Below are 19,624 nucleotides of genomic sequence, written 5' to 3' on the forward strand. Positions count from 1 at the left end.
GACATGAGACCAAAGATGGATTTATGGACTTTTGGATGAAGAATTTCAAATTTCTTGACGGAAAGCTGATGATGTACTAAATTGTGAGCTGTGAGGTGAACAGAAGAGTCCATGTTCAAGGTTCTCAGTTAACTCCACATGAAATGAGTTGCGGTGGGATCTCAGTGGTGAATCATGAACACTGGAAGTGAATGACGAGCCTTTCTTCACCTTCACCTTCCACCCTGAAAGTGCAGTCACAGGCACAGTGGACATGTGAAGCTTGGATTTCATGAAATCAAGAGAGGAACTGCAGCTCCCACCACAGAGGCTCTGAAAATACAATTTTCTGTATAAAGACATTTTTTAAATATTGATTTGAAAATGAAAAACTGATCAGATCATTTCTAAAATAGATGAATAATTTGAATTACTTGAAGTGAATCATGAATTTTGGGGGGAAATGGAAACAAGGTTGCTCCAAAATAAAAGCATCCCTTGGTCCATGTTAGTGCTCTTAAGGTGACGTGGAAGGTTTTACATGATGGGAGACACTGGCTGAGCTGCCTGCTGATTCAGCATTACTAAATGTGATTTTTATATACAGCGCTGAATTAAAGGTGTATATGAATAAAAATCAAATTTCCACATGCAAAGTCATTTATCATGTAGATACATAAACAAAATGGGAGAGTTTATTTTCTTGAATTTCACTGCTTCTTATAAATGCATTAACGCTGGTTTGCTGTAAAGAATCAAAAAGGTTTTATTGTCGATTGCGAGGCCAAGGCACATTCATGAAGCACGTTATGAATTTTACTGAAGAAAACATGTTCAACTAAAAATAATAAAAAGATATATGTGTTATGAAATGTTTAGTTGCAGCCCTTCATTATACACAAACTTTTAAAATCAGGACACACATGGAAAATAGAGCCTTTGTCTTATGTATATCTAAATAAAAGACCATGAACATGTGGATGTATATTGTTTTTTTAAGACAATATTTGCATATGAGATTATTTAATCGTTAGAATTCAGACAGATTGAGATCTTAAAAAGGTCTTAAATAACCAAAATGCCTCGTGAGATGGACACTTGTTTCGCCAGATTTCCTGGACGAGCCATTTTTTCTTTACTGTGAACATGGTATCAATAATTTGTCTCCCTCTGAAACATGAACATGAACTGCCAAATTTGATATTGATATTTGGTACAATTATGTGTCATCTACTTCCATTTAACATGGCGGTGTCGGATGACTGTTGGCTCATGGTTAGGTAACTATGGTTACTTGCAGTTTCATTCACCTTGCACACTTATTTGTAAGGCTGTTAACTGATGACCAGCAGACACCCGCCAGCACAACATGCTCAAGGTTACAACACAGAAAAAAGGTATTGTCCAATTTATGAGATGATAAAATACTGAATAGAAACCTTCAGTAGTAAATACTTGAACATGTGTTTGCATACTGACACGATTCATCATCATATTAATACCATAAAGGCTTTCTTTACTAAAAGGTCGGGGAGAACTCAAACACTACCGGTGTGCTAATGTAGCCGCAGGAGCCGGACTCAAGGCCTCTGAACCACATCAATATTACAGAGCACACAATCAAATATTCATCTATCGGCCCTCCTCTGTTTCTCTTTCTCTGAAGCAAGCCTGTAAAACACTGGAGACACGTCTAAAACAGTTTCAGTTCACATCTGCTGCGCGACCTGAACCCCGAGTGGAGAGGAGCTGCTGTGTTTCAGGGAGTGAGCGCTTGATTAGAGGTCAAAGACACAACAAGGACACAATAACAGAGACAAGGCAGCCAGGTTGGGCTGTTCCAACTCGCTCATGTAAGATGTCGTCTATCTTAACTGCAGATTCTAACCTGCATACAGTCACACAGTGAAACAACGTGAGGCAAACAGTTTCTGATACATATGATTTAAAAGTTTAGTACATGTTTACATTTACAAACACTCAGTTGCATTATGTGGACGTAGTTTCTCTTTGTTCAGCTCCACGAGGGGCAACAAAGGTGACATTTCTCCAACAGGATGTTGAGTATGTTCAGCATCAGTCAGTTTGTTTCATTCAATTCATTTGTTCTTGTGAAAGTAGTTTTTCTATTCTGTTGAAAATACTTGTTTTACACACATATACTGTATATGATGTTCTGGGAAGTACTCAGTAAAGATATTCATGGTTTTACAAACAAATTTTATGCCTGATCATGTTTGGAAAAACAATTCGATTATATATTAACAGGGTCTGATTCGCTACAACCCATAAAAATGGTTAATACAGCATTTAGTGTTGAGAGATTTTGCTAAATATTTGAGGACAAATTCACGTAGACATTTTGTTTTGTGGGAAGTTTTGATCATGTGCAGTAATTTACACTATTTTGAAAAATGACAAAAGCAGAAAATATGAGGAAGAACATGTATTTATGTGTTTATTACGATGCATCAGTGAGTGTTGAAGTCTAACAGGCAGCTGCAGGATGATAAAAGATGTCATGCAAAGTCCAAAGATCAGACAGAGTTATTATAATCAACAATAAGAAGTAGAGAATTATGAGATATTTGATCAGGCTGTTTTTGATCAGTTTTAAACATTATGTGTGTAATTTAGAAAAAGGTTGTGTATGTTAGTAGAAAATTAAAATGGAAGTGAATTAACATTGAAATGCTTCTAAGTCTGTTTCAAACTGAGATGTTGAAATACAAAATAATCACATCCTCACAAGAACAATTAAAACATGTTCTTTCATATCATACAGAACATTTTTAAAGGTAAAAGTTTGGTTTAGATCTTCAAACAGTTTCTTTGTCTGTGACAAAGTACATGAACCACTCTGATAGAGTAAACATGAGACTTCAGGGGGATAAACATTATATGTTCATCTGACTGTCTGAGAATTCATTTCTCACGCTGGTCAGATCATCAGAGGGAAACAAGGCTGTTCAGTTTGTGTTGGAGTCTTCAGGCCACATCTTGTTCTGTAGGAAGGTAATAAAAGTTGATATCAGATAGTTTGCTGTCAATGATTGACCAATGAAGGATGTAGATGAAACACATGTTCTTAGCAGCTCACAATTATGTGTTGTACAATACAATATTTGTATATAGTTCTGTCCCTCAACTGAGACAAAAAACAAAACAAAGTTAATTTAATAACTTTTGTTTGATGACATTTGTCTTTGTTATTCACTGTAAAAGTTTGATCTTTGATAGAGTAATGTGGGTTTCTCAACCTTAAATTAAATGGATTCATGTTATAATAACAGAGAAATGTGTTGGGGTATATTTTTCCATTTATATAAATGCATGCACAATATTTGTATACTTAAATAAACAATGCAGAGACAGTTATTTAACAATATGTTAGGGAGTAGTTACATTTATACAGTCTTACAGTTACAGCCGGCCCTTTGAGGGCAACCATAATGCTGATGTGGACCAGAGTGAAAAAGAGTTTGACACCTGTGCCGTAGAGTAACAGCCTTGTTTTTATACAGGTTAGATTTTAGAGTTACCTGGAAAACCCTGTAGATTTTGGATTTGGATTCTCCTTGACGAAGGAGATGACGAGCCTCCTTTAACCCTGAGGAGTTGGACCACGATCACCTGTTGTTCCACGGAGGAGACCGTCAGTCAAATGAATGACTATAAACTCTCCTTCACTTGTCCAGATCTCCACAGTTACATATTCTTCTCATTGGATCATTGTGTATTAAAACTATCCATCCCATATTTGACTTGCCTGAATACTGAGATCATTTCTTACTTCCTCCCATGTTAGTCTGCTGATATCTAAGTGGTGGACTGCTGCTTTAACAATGATCTGGATTATCTCTTTTAGATTTGACCTCCATTGTAACATTTACTACCTGCAATGAAAGTGAGGAGCTTCTTTAAGTCGACCATTATTTGACCCTCATTTGTCTGATCTGGGACTGCTGTGGGTTGTTTTGCTGCTTTACTTCTTCCATCAGTTCCTCCACTCTGCCTGACCCTCTTCACTGCCTCTGCATAGGTGGTTTTAATACCGTGGTTAGTATACGCTGCTCACACAACGACACTGACACCTGCTGGCTGGTTACTGACACTGCTGCTTAATACTGGGATGAATAACACTGGACCTACATTTGACTTTTACTAAAACAGATCTTCCTTCTCCTAAAAACACAAAGAACACATTCAGAACATATAAAACTCCTTCTGTACTTACATTTGATCAAAACATGACTTATTCAATAAGCTGTGCACCACTTATTGTGCCACATGTAGCTGAAGTTTGAGTGAATCCCAACATTTAATCAAAGTGTAAATGAACACGTTCATGCTGACATGTCAGCACAACATGTTTCCTGTTACTGCTGCTGAAGATCAAATGTAGTAAAACTGGTTCCCTGTGAGCTTTGAGCAGCGTGTTGAAATGTTCACTGTTCACTGGAGGACTAAAGAACAAACCTCCACTTTGTTAGAGTTGGAAGTGATTTTAAGAACTGTCACAATTTAATGTTTTATTACGTTAAAAAGAAAGAAAATACATGAATATATTAAGATGTGAGCATTTCATTCTGTTTGCCAACTTTACAACAAGGAAGTTGTTCTGTCCTCAAAGAAAAGTCCAAAATGTCCCTCTGGAAGACGTCCTGACACCATCTGCTGGAGACACTTTACATTGCAGCTTTTCTGACTGCAGAAACAGGAAACATGTTAGCACAACATGTTATTATTCTTTCTTTCTTTTTAACGTAATAAAACATTAAATTCTTACAGTTCTTAAAATCACTTTAAACTTTGTTTGTTCTTTAGTCCTCCAGTGAACAGTGAACATTTCAACACGCTGCTCAAAGCTCACAGGGAACCAGTTTTACTACATTTTATCTTCAACAGCAAATAGTTTAACACATGACGAGGTGAGAGACAATGAAAGTAGATTTTGACATTGTTGAAGAGAGCCGAGACGCCATTACAGGGTGTGAGATCTCTGCTGAACAACATTTATTTGGAGGAATTTAAGTGGAAAGTTGAAGAAACTGTAACTTGGTGAGTCCTGCTTTTAAAAGACTTCAATTACAAATGGCTGAGAAAACTGCTCTTGTTGAAAGTTTGCTGAGCTGCCATGTGTGTTCAGAGACTTTCAGAGATCCTGTGTCTCTGAGCTGCAGCCACAACTTCTGTTCAAGCTGCCTAAAGAAATTCTGGGAACAAGCTGGAAACAAAAACTGTCCAATTTGTAAAAGAAAATCTTCTAAAGAAGAACCTGGAGTGAATTTTACACTGAAGGAACTGGCTGACTCGTTTGCTGGGAGACAGAGGACCAGTTCACCTGAGATGGCAAAAGAAAAGGAGAAAGAGAAGGAGGAGGTGCTGTGTGATAAACATCCAGAAGTCCCTTCCTTGTTCTGTGAGGACGAGCAGAGAGCTGTGTGTCCTGTCTGTGAGTTTTCTCTCCATCAGACTCACAAAGTGGTTCCTGTAGAACAAGCAGTCAGTGATCTGAAGGAGCAGCTGAAATCTGACTTAAAGTCTCTGCAGGACAAGAAGGACAAATACAAACAAGTGGAGGAAACATACAATGAAATGAGTGAACACTCCAAGAAGCAGCTGTTGTCCACAGAGAGGCAGATCAGAGCAGAGTTCAACAAGATCCACCAGTTCCTGAAAGAGGAAGAGGAGTCCAGACTGGCAGCTCTGAGGGAAGAAGAGGAGCAGAAGGGGAAGACTATCAGCAGAGAGATGAAGAGGATTCAGGAGCAGATCTCCTCTCTGTCAGACAGTATCTGTGCTGTTGAAGAAGACCTGCAGAAACACAACGTGCCGTTCCTCAGCAGTTATAAAGCCACTCAGACCAGAGCCAGAGCCCAGAGCTCACTGTCAGATCCACAGCTGGTCTCAGGAGCGCTGATAGATGTGGCCAAACACCTGGGCAACCTGTCCTTCAGAGTCTGGGAGAAGGTGAAGGAGAAGGTCCACTTCAGTCCTGTCATTCTGGACCCAAACACTGCAAGCCGATGGCTCCATCTGTCTGATGATCTGACCAGTGTGAGAGATGGAGACGCAAAGCAGCAGCTTCCTGACAATCCAGAGAGAAACACCAATTATGCCACTGTTCTGGGCTCTGAGGGTTTCAGCTCAGGGAAACACAGCTGGGAGGTGGAGGTGGGAGACCATCCTCTCTGGAATATAGGTTTAGTTAAAGAGTCAGTTGACAGGAAGGGAGCGTGTTGTTATTCACCAAAATATGGAGTCTGGTGTTTATTGCATCACAGTGGAGAATACCTTGATGTTGTTGGTGAGACTGTCAGAGTGAAGAAGAGTCTCCAGAGGATCAGAGTCCAGCTGGACTATGACATGGGGGAGGTGTCCTTCTACAACCCTGAAGACATGACTCACATCTACACTCACAGAGACACTTTCACTGAGAAACTCTTCCCATTATTCTATATTGGAAAAGCTGGTGATGCCAAAACTTCTGATATCAAAGTCTGTCAGAGTGATTCAGGGAAGTGATTTAGTTGTTTGTGTGGTGATGATTTGTTTGGGGGGAAGTTATCTTTGAATCTTAAACTTTTCTAGTTTGTTCTTTTTTACGTGAGAAAATGTAGAAATCCTTGTTAAAGAAGAAATATGACTTTAATTACATTCCTTTGTTGTTTTATGTTCTACAAAAGATGAAATATCACTGAATAAGATGTTAAAACATAAATGTGGTTCTTTAATTCTCCAAGAATGAAGATCAAGTTTGAACAAAATGGTTTCTAACCAGGTTTTAATGTTAAACAATATGAGCACAGAAAAGTTTCATCTTACCTGGTTTTGTTTTTGACATTTAACATTTACTTTTGAAAGTTATTTTTTCCAAATTATAATAAATCAGTTCATTACTTTACTTGTTTTAATAAAAGCTCATGTTTAATGTGCAGAACGGACCAAACAGTGGACGTTCATGTAATAACTCACCTGTTATGTGTTTAAAATGTGCATCAGTGCAGATTACTGTTGACTGTCTGATATATTTTATACATTCATACATTTTCATTCAGACAAACTAAATCTCCTTTATTTTTGTTTCTTGGACTGTTTGAAAAGTTTGTGGAAACTGTTTGATAATGTTCAACACAAATTATATTCCTGTTCAGGCTTCAGAACAAACTGAGAATTTATAAGAAAACTGCAGATTGTTTTGATTAAAGCTGCAACTAAAGACTATTTCTAATAAACCTGTTGATCATTTTAGTCCATAAATTCCCATAAAATAATAAACATGTCAGATAAAGACAGTGAAGGTTCACATTGGAGCAAATGTTCTTGATGAATGATGAACTTTTCCTTCAGTCTTTGTATTGAGTGTATTTTAGTGGCTGCAGTGAATACTTTATTTCATAGTTCCTGAACATTCAGCTGCTGTTTGTTCTGGTGTGTTTATGGAAACTCTCACTTCATATGTCAGATGTGAAACATCATCACATTCAGGATTTCCTCTTGTTAACTGTGGATTTCCTTGAAGCTGCATTCAGAACTTCAGTTCTTTACCTGATGAGTAAATATGATCAAACTGTCAGAAATGTGAGTTCATCTATGTTCTGGTTTATTTCTGTCAATAAAAAAGATCAAAACCACGCTGCAGTTTTACGTCTTTAAACACAGAGACCTTGAAGTATCTATTGAAACTGTCATTTTATTGATAACACCTTAACACATTGTCTTGAAGTTAGAGAAACACGTGTAGCACGTAAGAGAACAGAGCAATAATCCCAAGAATCAGAGAACTAGAGGACTCGTATTATTATACAGAAGAAACCCAAAGTGACCGAAAGAGACAACTGCAGAGAAATGATTGAATAAGGTTGGAGACAGAGGGAGGGGAAAAGAGGGAGAGACACCCTACGAAGAGAAGCCAACTCAGTGTTGTCAGTGCAACTCAGTCACTGGAGAAAGAAGATGGCAGAAGTTCAGAGTGAACACAGCGGCTCCAGTTGATCTCAGTGACACTTCATCTGACTAAACAGCTGACAGGAAGGCAGCAGAGCTCTCACTGACCTCAAGAGACGAGAGGAGGACAGATCAAGTAGTTTATATGTAGGGCTGCACAGTTGTTTACTTTCATTCATGATTTCAGCTTCTATAAATCCTCCAGTCATGATTTATCAGACACATTGGTGCCATTTTAGTGATAATTGTGCCGCCCTGATCAATAATGTGACTGGAAGCTGGTTCTTGTTCTACAGTGATAAACTGCTGTTGTCTCTGACTGGATCGTCTGTTTGATCCGACACTAAAGTCAACTTATTGTGCAGCTCCATGAGAAGCATCAGTCTGCCGTCCATCTGTGTTTTACTTTGTGTGACAGCGCCCCCTGCTGGAGATCATTCACTCTCTGAACTGCCTCTAATCAGCCTGTTGGACTCCAGTGCTGTTCCTCAAAGTGACATGCAGGCTCAGTGGAGCAGCCGTCACTCTTGGTGCTGATGGTCAACGAGTGCTCCTCATATTCTCTCAGCTGTGTTCAAAAGGCAGCTATTCTGCACTGACAACACAGAGCCCCATAAAAAAAGCATGCAAAATCATCATCATCATCATCACTGTCAACTTCCTCATGGTCATCCTCAGTGCCACAGTCAGTCATATAATAATCCTTTTCATTATAATCCTCTTCATTATATCTTGTCGACACAAAAATAGTTATATGCACCTAAAAAGTTGAGAAAATAGAGAAAGGTGGAATATACCAGCATTCAGTAGAAAATGAGAAGCCAAATAAAAAGGAAAACACCAAAAAACAAGTGTCCTGTTTAATGTCATGCGAAGAAAATGCTGCTAGTTAGTTGCAGTTGTGTAATAATGTGAACTCCCTCATTTTAAATATGTGAATCTTATCATACAGATTTTCAAGGCTAAAAACACACTAAGAAGAACAGAAGAACAAACCTTTGTACTGTACATGCAGCTATTTCTTCTTTTGTTGGCAGGAGCATTGGGGTCATGTTTGGTTAGCACAATCAGGCATGAACGCCTTCAGGAAACCTTTGACCTTTTCACCTTAAAACAGTTTGAACTTGACATGAACATCATTACTGTATGAGACACGAGTACAAAACAATGTCTCAATGGTTCACCTTGAAAAAAACCTTCCTTCAACAAAATCTTCACCAGCCTAAAAAGGGCGCTGAAGGTTTTGGAGGGATAGTCCACACAAAATACAATCCTGTATTATATAAAAGGTACAAGATGTCCCACTTAAAAATGGTAATGACCTCAGGGAAGAAAAAAAGGACACCATTAAACTGTGTCAAAGACAGCATCAAACTGAAGAAAACAATTCACACTATGTTGGTCGTTACGGAAAAACACATGCAAAATGCAAATTGGGTGAACTATCCTTTAAAAACAGTCATGTTTTACATGGAGCATTGTCCCTTTGAACAACTACAGACAGGACTTGCACAAGTGCACGAGTTGTAACAATGGGAAAACCAAAAAGAAAAGAAAAGCACAATAAAAATATCCACTAAAATAAATAAATAAATATTCAAAATAAATAGAAACCTGAGGACTGTTCACCAAACCGACTGCCCGGTCTCTTAATATTTTGGTCTGACCAATGGGGGCGAGACAAATGTGAAGGCAGCCAATGGTGGACGAGCAAAGTACAACGGAGTCAAACCCCGACAAAACCAGTTTTCAATGCTGCAAGAGTTCATCCGGTCACTCCTGCTACTCCTGGCACAAGCACTTCATGTCTGATAACACTTTACTGTAACGCAACTCAAAGAGAATAATACAGAGCAAAACACATGAAAAACACCACACATGAAAAAACATGAAATCATCAGGAAAAACAAAGTCCTGGGCCGAAGACAGGGGACTGATACGTCCTCCGAAATAACGCCTTCTCCTTCATCTCTCACACAACACACACATTTCATGCCAGGCTTGTAAAGAAGACACACTGAAAGCTACGGAGGATGTACACACACACACACACACACACACACACACACACACACACACACACACACACACACATATTACAAAGATGAAAAGACTGCCCTGAAACAACACACCATCACAACAAATCCCTCCCTCTTCATTACTGATATGGCCCGAGTGTGCGCTGTATGTGTGCATGTGCTTCAATATAGAGAAAGCAGCAGCAGCACCAGCGTTGTGCTCTCTGGCTTTGGAAGTGAAGAAGGTCACACATCCACCGGGATCCTTTCTCCACAGCACTGACTCCTTTGGACATTTTGATTGGGAAAAAAAGAAAGAAAAGAAAACGGCCCTGCTGTTGTGTTCCAGACAGCAAGGAGATTTTAGCGATGTAAAAATATCTCCACTTTTTAGAAAAGCGGGTATTCAGCTGCTGCCGCCGAGCAACACCAGTAGCAACAAACAGCGCACCACTAGCCGGGATAATAAAACAAGCTCCCGGTGCGGCCGAGGCTGAACTGATGCTCACTGAGATTGAAGAAGGCAGAGGACAGTGAGGTTTAATTAGCAGCGTGTCACCGCCACTGAAACCAAACTAGAAAGGAAGATCCTTTGAAGTTATGCTCATGTTTGGCACGTGTCACTCATTATGACGCATACCAAGTCTTTCATTATATATAAAAAAGGTTCTCATGATGACACAAGTTGGTATGTTAATATACAGAGACTTGAGTTATTTCTACTGTTTTAGGAATCACCGTTACAACAAATACATTTGGGAAATGTTGAATTTGTCTGTCGTGGAAAAGAAAATGTCACAACTTTTTTAAATTCATGATCAGCTGAATAGTTTTTTTTCCTCACATCAGATTTATTGTGAAGCAAAACAAGCTTTCCAACTGTTTGTGCCCTGTTGGGGTTTCTTTGGCCAAAAATCTGCCTCATTTAAGAGAAGTGATGCTACGACCTCGGAGGTCAGACTGATATCTTCTTCTGTTGTGCTGTGTGTTAGACAACTCTTATTTGAGTGTGTTTCTGTGTTTCTACCAGTGAGCACGACTGTGCTTCACCCAACGCAAAATATTCAAATAGAGATGAAATGGTTCCTTTGACAGCATCGTTGTTGGTGTCTCTGACAGATGCTGTGACATCAACAGAGGTTTTCAACACGGCACGTGCAAACACTTCTTTATAACACACCGAGTTATTTAGTCATCATGAGAGAAGAGGTTGTGTCCTGACATTTCTTGCAAAAAAAAAAAAAAGTCAGTTCGTCAGCCCAGCATTAGTTAACTTATCGTTTCCGTTACAATGAGAAACCCATTATTTGGGAATATTGTTGCCAGTAGAAAATATCAATGTACTTCCTGTTTTACAGCTCAGCAGTCAGAGCACCAGCGTACAGGACATTACACACCATCCCAGCTCTATCATGATGGAACAGTCACGTCATGGCCTGCTGCTTGTTTTGCTTTGATGCAGGAAGACACTGAGTTTGAACTCATCCTTCCACCTGCCGTTCACACGGCAACAAGGGACAAACAACAGCTTAATGTACCGAGTTATTATGACTGGACTAGCTATGTGTCTGGCTTAAATAACCACACTTACACACACGCATAAGGACTCACGGTCTGATTCACATATGACACCTCAGACACACCCCCTCCAAAAAAAGGCAAGAAAAACAACAACAAACGGGAAAAAAAGAAAAGACCAAAACAAACAAACAGAAACATGTCAACTATGATTTTGGGCGCAGTATTATAGCGAACGTACAAGAAGCAAATTACAAAAACTGCCAATATAATTTTCCACTTAATAGCCACAATAAAAAACAGCCACTGTTAATATTGGGGGAAAAAACATGCTTCCTTAAAAAGATAGAGAAAAAACAAAGCCAAAAAAAGATTTCCTTCAACTCCAGAAACCACTGGCATCAAGAATTCTGAATTATACAAATTACATATACAATTGCAAATGTGTAATAATCATAATAATAATAATATAGTAATGATATTAATAGATTTTACTTCAAACTTTACATACTGTATTTCCAGTGCAGTGTTTATGTCACACGAGTGTGGATTCACAGGAGGACAAGAGGGTTGGTGTCACAAAAACTGTGGTGATGAGGAAGAGACCACAGGAAGAAGGAACCACACCCAGTGCTGCACACACTCCCACCCCCATCAAACAGCCAGTGTGGTGGAGGGAAGAACAGGAAGCTGTGGGGGAGGAGGGGGGGATTAAGGTTGTCCAGCTGATGGATGTTGAGTGGCTGTCATTGGATGGTTGTCAGAAGGGGTTATTGGGTAAGTGACAGACAGGGGGCAGGAGTAGTAAAAGAAGAGATGCATGCTGGGGGTTGAGACCGGGCGTCCAGTGAGGAAAGGTTTGTTGTTGGAGGGCGAGGAGCCCCGGCTCCTAAACCGACACTGGATGTGTTCTTTCTTCCCTTCCTCCTCTTCCTCTTCCTCCTCAGAGAGACTCTCTTGACAGACAAAATGACAGCATTCAACCCTGAGAAGGAAAACAACAACAAATACAACAAATGAAAGTGTGACTTACACCGAGCTGCCCGAGGTCAAAGAGCAGTTCAATAATGTTAGCCAAATCAAAAAGCTGATTTGCTTTGTTGCCAAATGTTAAATTCTGCACAATCCATTTGAAGCTACTGCCAGCAGCTGATTATGTTTACAGAGATAAGCCAAAGAGATCTTACTGGTTAATTAGTGAGCTGTAGAGCTGCAGGTAGGTGGATTTGGACGACTAGCAGTTTCCTCCTTTTTGTCTTTGATGCCGAGCTCGACTCACAATAGTATCATAGATAGGTTAACAGTTTCCTGGCCACAGCTTCAAACATATGAGAGTCGTAAATCTTCATGTAACTCTAAGCTACAAAGCAAATTAGTGTATTTCAAAAATGTCCAACGGCTCCTTTAACCCACATACTGTAGTGCAGTTATACACAAAGTGAAAAACGTGGCAGCAAAAGTAACAGAAACGTATGTTTTTATGACAAGAATGTCCTGAACATAAAAATATTAATGAAGATTCAAAAATAAATATAATTTTTTTAATAAATGATAACAATTACAGCTATGTCTACTTCCAGGATTACTGTACTGTATATAAGGCAAGTACAACCCCCCCCATAAGGGTGTGATGCCGTGTAAAATGAAAACAGCATGGCTCCGTAGTAACTGGTTCACACCTGTCACCCATCAAAAAACATTTGAAGACCCTGAACTGTTGAGCAGCTAAAATCCTAAATCAGGCAAGAATGGGGCAACAGTTCACTTTCAAAACTCCAGCAGCTGGTCAACTCAGTTCTAAATGTTTACAGAGTGTTGTTGAAAGATGCGATGCAGCACAGTTGGAAACATCCCCGTCACAACTTTTTTGAGACATGTTGCTGGCATCAAATTCAAAATGAGAAAGTATTTTCCAAAAAGCAATACAGTTTCTAATTTTTAACATTTGATATGTTGTTTTTGTTCTATTTTCAATGAAAAATGGATTTATATGATTTGCAAATCAACGCATTCTGTTTTTAATTAAAATTTTCAACAGTCCCAACTTTTTTGGCAACGGGGTTGTAGATCCACCATCAGCTTTTTGCTGCCATTCAAATTTTTTATGAACAACACTCCAGTTGACAAAAGCACCATGTAAGCTTAAGCAAAAAGAAAACGTACTGATTTATTCTGTGGGCAGACAACAAGAAAACCAAAGGCTGATGGAAGCAGCTGTTTTCTTTTGATGATGCGCCGAAAAGCAATTCTGCATTTAAATGAAAACTCCGAAACTAGATTTTTGGATGCTTTTGAACATTGTGAACAACTCACAAAGACACTTAATATATTTGGGATTAGAAAAAGACTTAGAACCAACTTTTTTCAATTCCTTGGATGTTGACTTCATCTTAATAACAATTCTTCTGACAGTAATGTTGTTGTATAAAATACTTCATTGCCTGAAAATGTTCAGGTGCAACAGCTGCAGTTCCTCTCCAGAGCGGCAGTTTGAGAAAAGCCAAACAGATGAACACGCTCTGAGAGGAACACCTCCTGCTGTCAGTCAGTGTAGTTCGTACCTCACTGGAGCGGCGCAGCTGGTGCGCCTGAGCAGTGGAAGTGGATGTTCTGCCACTTGCTGTCTCTGCGATGCCAGACGCGAGTCTCCTCCGATTGGCTGGACCTCGGCCGACCCTGGCCATCAACATACTGGGTCAGGCGGATGTAAGCGATGCAGGCCGCATCCTCGCCGATCAGGTGGACGTGGGGATTCAGGATGGTGGTGTGGATGGGCTTGCTGTTCTTAGCCAAAACTGAAACGATGGTGAGGACAATGTCGGCAAGAAGAATAAGCAAGATGACAACAAACATGACAGGAGTAAAAGTACGAATACACTTCATGTATAACTGTAAATGAATTCACAAAATCAAGGAGGACGACATTAAAAAATAAAACAGCATCGATCCTATTAACAAAATAGGGGTTTTTACAGGACTCTCAGTGAAGCAAATATTAGTTATGATGTATTTTGATTCAATGTCATTTATAAATGACACAAATCCTGTCAGTGTGGATGTAGAAGCTGCTGTGAAATATCTTCAGATTAATTGGTGCATTTTTTTTTTGAGTTGAGCTTCGATCAGATTTCTCTACGTTTAATATCTGAAGCTTCCTGTAAAAGCATTTCCTCATGTGGTCGATCTCTGATACCGCTGATGAAATGATCGAAAACTGATCACATTTGTGATTGATGCGTGCATGTTTACAATAAAACTGATGAGAAACAAGATCAGGAAATAAACAAACATTAATACATTAATCTTACGGTTCTCAAAGTAGAATCTGTGGAAATCCATTCCTTCCACCAAGTTGCCCAGGGCCTCCGGCTCAAACGAGGTCAGTCCAGGGTCACAAATCTTACTGAAGAGGAAGGAGTAAGACACGTTAAAGATACCAAACTATAACTTTAAACTGTGGAATAAACAGAAATCACACACAGAAGCGCAGACTCACGCGTAGGCCTCAAAGTCTCCATTGTTGATTGCCTCTATCAGCTGTTCAGTGATCTTGATGATTTCTTGTTTGCGTGCTGCAGAGGACAGAAGGAACAGAAGCTAATCACGGGTAATCACAAAAGCTGGATAGTTTAGTTTTTTAATCATTTGAAGTTATTACTACAGCAATGCAGATGCTCAGGCGAAGGCAGTTAGGACTCCAACAAAACAAGAAAAATATGTATACAGGGAAAAAAAACTAAATATGCTGTTTGTGTTCTCCATAAGGACCGTGTGCGAAGGTCAGAAGGTTAATTCACTTTTGAGTTTGATCCAGACACTTACAGCAGCGACCTTACTCATCATACGATCCCAGCAACTGACAAACACACTCAAAGCAACTTTCTTCTATCACCACAAGCAAAGTCACCAATGTATTTAAAGACATTACAACACGTCAAAGGCAACCAAGCGATGCATTAATCCCTCTGCAGAGGGCAGAGCACGGAGGAGGTTAATGAGGCTCACGAGCAACAAGCTCCAACTTAGCTGACAAAAGTACTCTATGAGCTTCTGTTTACCCAAAGCAGAACAATGTTAAATGCTTTTATTGACACACAGGCTCCAACTGAGATCCTAACAGGCCTCCTGGTTGGCTAGCATGCGTCGGGCAGGGCTGAGTCCGGCTCGGTACTCACTTTGGGAGGAAGACAGGGAGGGGCTGGAGGGGGAGAGAGGGGGAGGTGGGGAGGTGGTGTGTGCAGGTGTAGGGGTGGGCCTGGCGCTAGGTACCGGCGCCGGTGCAGCATCACTCTCTGGTGCAGGTGCCACCGGCACCCTGCGAACGCTGCTCACCAGGTCTGTGAGCCGAGACACTGAGTGCAGTCCAGGCAAGATGGATGGATGGATGGATGGATGGATGGATGGATGGATGATGGATGGATGGATGGATGATGGAGGAATGCACAAGAACAGATTGGAAACAATAAGAAAGGAAAAAAAAAGAATAAAGAATTTAAATAATGAAGAAATCCTTTCAGGATTTTTGTATGTTTGTATTTTTGTTTGTAAATCAAACTACAGCGTTAATTAGTGAAATATTTCTAATTATCAGACTTTTGCACATTAAAATAATCAACTACACATCCTCAAAGTTTAGCTGCCTTTGCTTTACAACACTAAACATGGAATGTGATAAATATTTATTTATTATAATTAATTGGATGAAAATGTAAAAGGTATATTTGATAGAAACAGGAAGTTAAAGGTCAATGGTGGCATTATTCTGTGTAGTTCTGCAGCACAGACGAATGAATATTATCTGGCTGCACAGATGACACTTGTAAGAAGAAAAATTAATTCATTGTTGATTTCACAAGCTTTTATTTTGGGCCTTTTTTTTTTTTTTAACTCCAGTTTGAGGCAGTTTTGGAAATTTTGAAATCCCATTTGTACCACTTTAGTAGCAGTTCTCCATCACTATTTAAAAAAATCTGCAAAAATCTTGAAAGGATTTCTAGAAATACAGAAATAATAAACCAGAAACCGGCCTTAAAAATGAGAGAAAGTGGTCTAGAGCTTAGAAATAAGCAGTTTCCTTTCCAACAATGAAACATGAAACAGACTCGGTCCATCTTTCATGCATCATCTCGCCATGGGAACAGAGATGGCGTAATACATACTGATTCATATGTATGTACGTCTCATCCAGTGGTCAGCTACTATTCACTCCCTGCTCTTGCTCTTGTCTACTTACTCTGCATGGGGACAACGGGGGTGTGTGGAGGGGTGGGGGCGGAGAGGGCAGCGAGAGGTGGGGTGCTGGATCTCCCTTCTCCGTCGGATATGGGCCCCGAGCCCCTACGCACTGAGCCCAGCAGGTCAGCGAACTTTGCGGCAGCTGAGTTCAGGAAGGGAGGAACGTGGGACACAGGGCGCTTAAATGTAAGCACCTTGTGTTCAAGACGAACGAACTTTGACTTGGAAAGCACTAAGACGAGTCGTCTGCCCGGCCAAATGTGAAAAAAAAGGTGAGATTTATCAAACATGGGCAGCGATGATGTCTCAATCACTGCAGCATCGTGGTACTGGGCGTGTTATTAGAGCTCTCCAAGACAAAGTCCGACTCAGACAAAGACAGCGAAGGCGACATAAAAGACACGCATGCTTAGAAAAATGTCAAAAAACAACAGACTGCATTAAGCAGAGCTGTGCTGTTATTCCATGTGTGTCCAACGGAGGGAGACGAAGAGTTGTTCTAAACACACATGGCTGGGTGGAAGAAGGCGGGAGGATGGGATAGGAGAGGAGTAGATTTACTACAAAGCATTTTCATGTTTTTTCAGAATGGCTTGATTTTTACTGTTGATGTTGTCAGTAAGATGCAAGAAGATGCTGATGAAGACTCGATATAAGTCGGGGTACTTCAGGGATTTAGTGTTGGTAAACGACGTGCGCTGTATGCTTTTACAACATGCAGGGACTGAATGGAAAACACACAAGGAGGGATTTAGTCAGAGTGAACTGCTAGTAGAGCATTTGAATGTGTGTGGGTTACAGGCTGCCTTTGGCGGGCCATGCTGACTTACAGTACACAGCTGAGGAGCCCTGAGAGCTATCAGGCTGGGAGCTTGTGCTGGACTGCGCCTTAAGCGAGCTGTTGTCTAAGCTCTTCCCTGATAACATGCATACAAACACACACACACACACACACACACATAGAGAGAGATGACAACACATTTTGCGCACAAAACCACAACAGAAATGTGACAGTGAGGAATGATGAAGATGACACGGTAGAGGAAGATAAATCCACGATGATGAAACCACTCAACCTTTTCTCCCTCTGAGAAATTACAGCTACTTTTCAGTGACAGTCCTCTGTGAATGGAGTTAACAAGAAGAAGAAGAAAAAAAGAAGAAGCTTTTTCCTCCTTATCTGAGTTAATGACTCTATTTTGGCAGGATCTACAGCTGTAGCTGCGGGTGCATCGGAGGTTTTACCGAGAATTTAATGAGAGTCTTGCCATAAAGCAGAGGATGGATAATGACGGTGATAATGTGAGAGAGATGTTACTCATTACTGCTGATCTGTTTAATCAGCGAGCACACGAACACTTCATTGACAAATAGAGGGGGAAAAAATAGATGGCACAGATCTGGCAGGAGAGAAACGAATACAAAAGGGTGTTTTTTGCCACTGCAGGTACAACTGCACCCTCACAGACCAAAGCTTAAACAGTCCACAACATTTATATGCGTCCATCTTTATTGTGTCATATACATATAAACAAAAATTGGATATCAACAGAATCAAACACAATCAACAGGTAATATAAGTAACACAGTCCAGCCCTTCCTGTTTGACTGACAGGTGATTTCTTGGAAGTGCATCCCTGCGATTGACACTTCATTCACCAAAAGAAGAGTAACAGGATTACCAATTTAACACCAAGTAATTTTTTAAATTCTGACTGCTGGGAGGAAATGATCAACTGTACAGCAAAGCAGTAGATTAATGACTCAAAACAACACAGAGGAAAACCTGTGGAACGTTTTCTTTTCTATATAAGTATTGAGAGTAACGGAATAGATATGTGCTCAGATGCTCCAAAAGCCAGCACAGGTGTTGGGTTACAAACCAGCTGTTGAGCGCTGACCTGACAAGATCCCACAAAGGCCAACGTGACACAAACTATGCCAACCAAACACGGGTCCCCTTCCTTCCGCACTCACCTGGCTCTTGTAGTTTTGTCTGCGTTATATGCTTGTTAGTATCCTAAGAGTCTTAAAACTGCTGCGCGAGACTAATACTATCCAAGGGTGGCGCTAGCAGAGCGGTGTGTCTTTAACACCTCTGTGGGCACTCCGTCTCTGTTTCCTGCCACCAGAGCTAAATTTAGACGCCTCCCCCTTTTAGCCCCGGCTCCCAACCCAAGGTGCCCTCGCCCTCTCCACTCATGCCAGAGGGGTGGGGAGGTGAGGCTCCAATTTGGGACGCAGAAGGATACTATTCACCGTGTGTACAGGGAAATAAGGAATGTCACAGTGGAGCCTGGGGATATAAAGGATTTTCAGATGATGTAATGCTCCTTTGGGCTACCCTACCTTCAGACAGGGTCAGTCTGATGAGACTGATGATGGGTTTTTGGAGCCAATGCCGATATCAGGGAGTAAAACAAATGTTGGTATCGATGCCAATATGCTTGATATATACACTGGATATTCAGTACATATACAGTAAACATTCATTTTTTGCAATGATCCCTCAAATGTGGTTGTCTTCTTGCCCACATTGGCATCAATGCACTGAAACAGTAAACTTTACTGAGAATTTAAGAATTAAAAGTAACTATAACCCAAAAACACAAATACAACATTTTCTAATTTACCCCAAGCATTTTTTATTGCATTAAGTTCTGTAAAAAAACGTTTTTAATATCGACACATGTCGGCCAACATCGACACCTGTAACGATATATCTGCGATAGGCCAATATCGGCCTGTCAGTACTAGCCTGGCTGCGCCAACTGTCGCTCACAGCTTCAGTTTTCTTCACTGTGATAACTGTCTGTAATTCGGCTCGTATTAGCGTTTGCACAGCCACTCTGAAAGGCGGACCAATCGGTGACCAGCGTTGGTCGCTTGTCCCGTCCCTCCTTTACTGTGATTGGACGGCTGGT

At 40.4% G+C, this 19,624-nt stretch overlaps 2 protein-coding genes across 18 annotated transcripts in view; one reads left to right on the plus strand and one right to left on the minus strand.

Annotated features, from left to right (window-relative positions):
- The first annotated feature begins 4,943 nt into the window (after positions 1-4,943).
- Positions 4,944-7,616, plus strand: LOC138215903 (nuclear factor 7, brain-like). Its single transcript, XM_069178386.1, has one exon. It carries the CDS (start codon positions 5,074-5,076, stop codon positions 6,505-6,507), a length of 1,434 nt encoding a protein of 477 aa, XP_069034487.1. The 5' UTR covers positions 4,944-5,073; the 3' UTR covers positions 6,508-7,616.
- Positions 7,617-8,755: 1,139 nt separating this feature from the next.
- The window catches only part of camk2b1 (calcium/calmodulin-dependent protein kinase (CaM kinase) II beta 1), a 75,688-nt gene continuing 64,819 nt past the window's right edge, over positions 8,756-19,624 (minus strand). For 15 of the 17 annotated variants that reach the window (XM_069178378.1, XM_069178385.1, XM_069178384.1 and 12 more), the window contains 4 exons: positions 14,962-15,037; positions 14,774-14,868; positions 14,027-14,260; positions 8,756-12,450 (listed from right to left, as the gene is read on the minus strand). In XM_069178378.1, the coding sequence (XP_069034479.1) occupies positions 14,028-14,260; positions 14,774-14,868; positions 14,962-15,037 (404 nt within the window). In that variant the 3' untranslated portion in view covers positions 8,756-12,450; position 14,027. Of the gene's footprint in view, positions 12,451-14,026; positions 14,261-14,773; positions 14,869-14,961; positions 15,038-15,640; positions 15,818-16,698; positions 16,843-17,530; positions 17,618-19,624 lie in introns of all 17 variants that reach the window. The other 2 variants (XM_069178369.1, XM_069178370.1) reach the window with 1 other exon arrangement.

The sequence above is a fragment of the Embiotoca jacksoni genome, unplaced genomic scaffold (assembly GCF_022577435.1).
Source record: "Embiotoca jacksoni isolate LCO1_2020_lvr unplaced genomic scaffold, fEmbJac1.0.p SCAF_8, whole genome shotgun sequence".
NCBI classification, from domain to species: Eukaryota; Metazoa; Chordata; class Actinopteri; family Embiotocidae; genus Embiotoca; species Embiotoca jacksoni.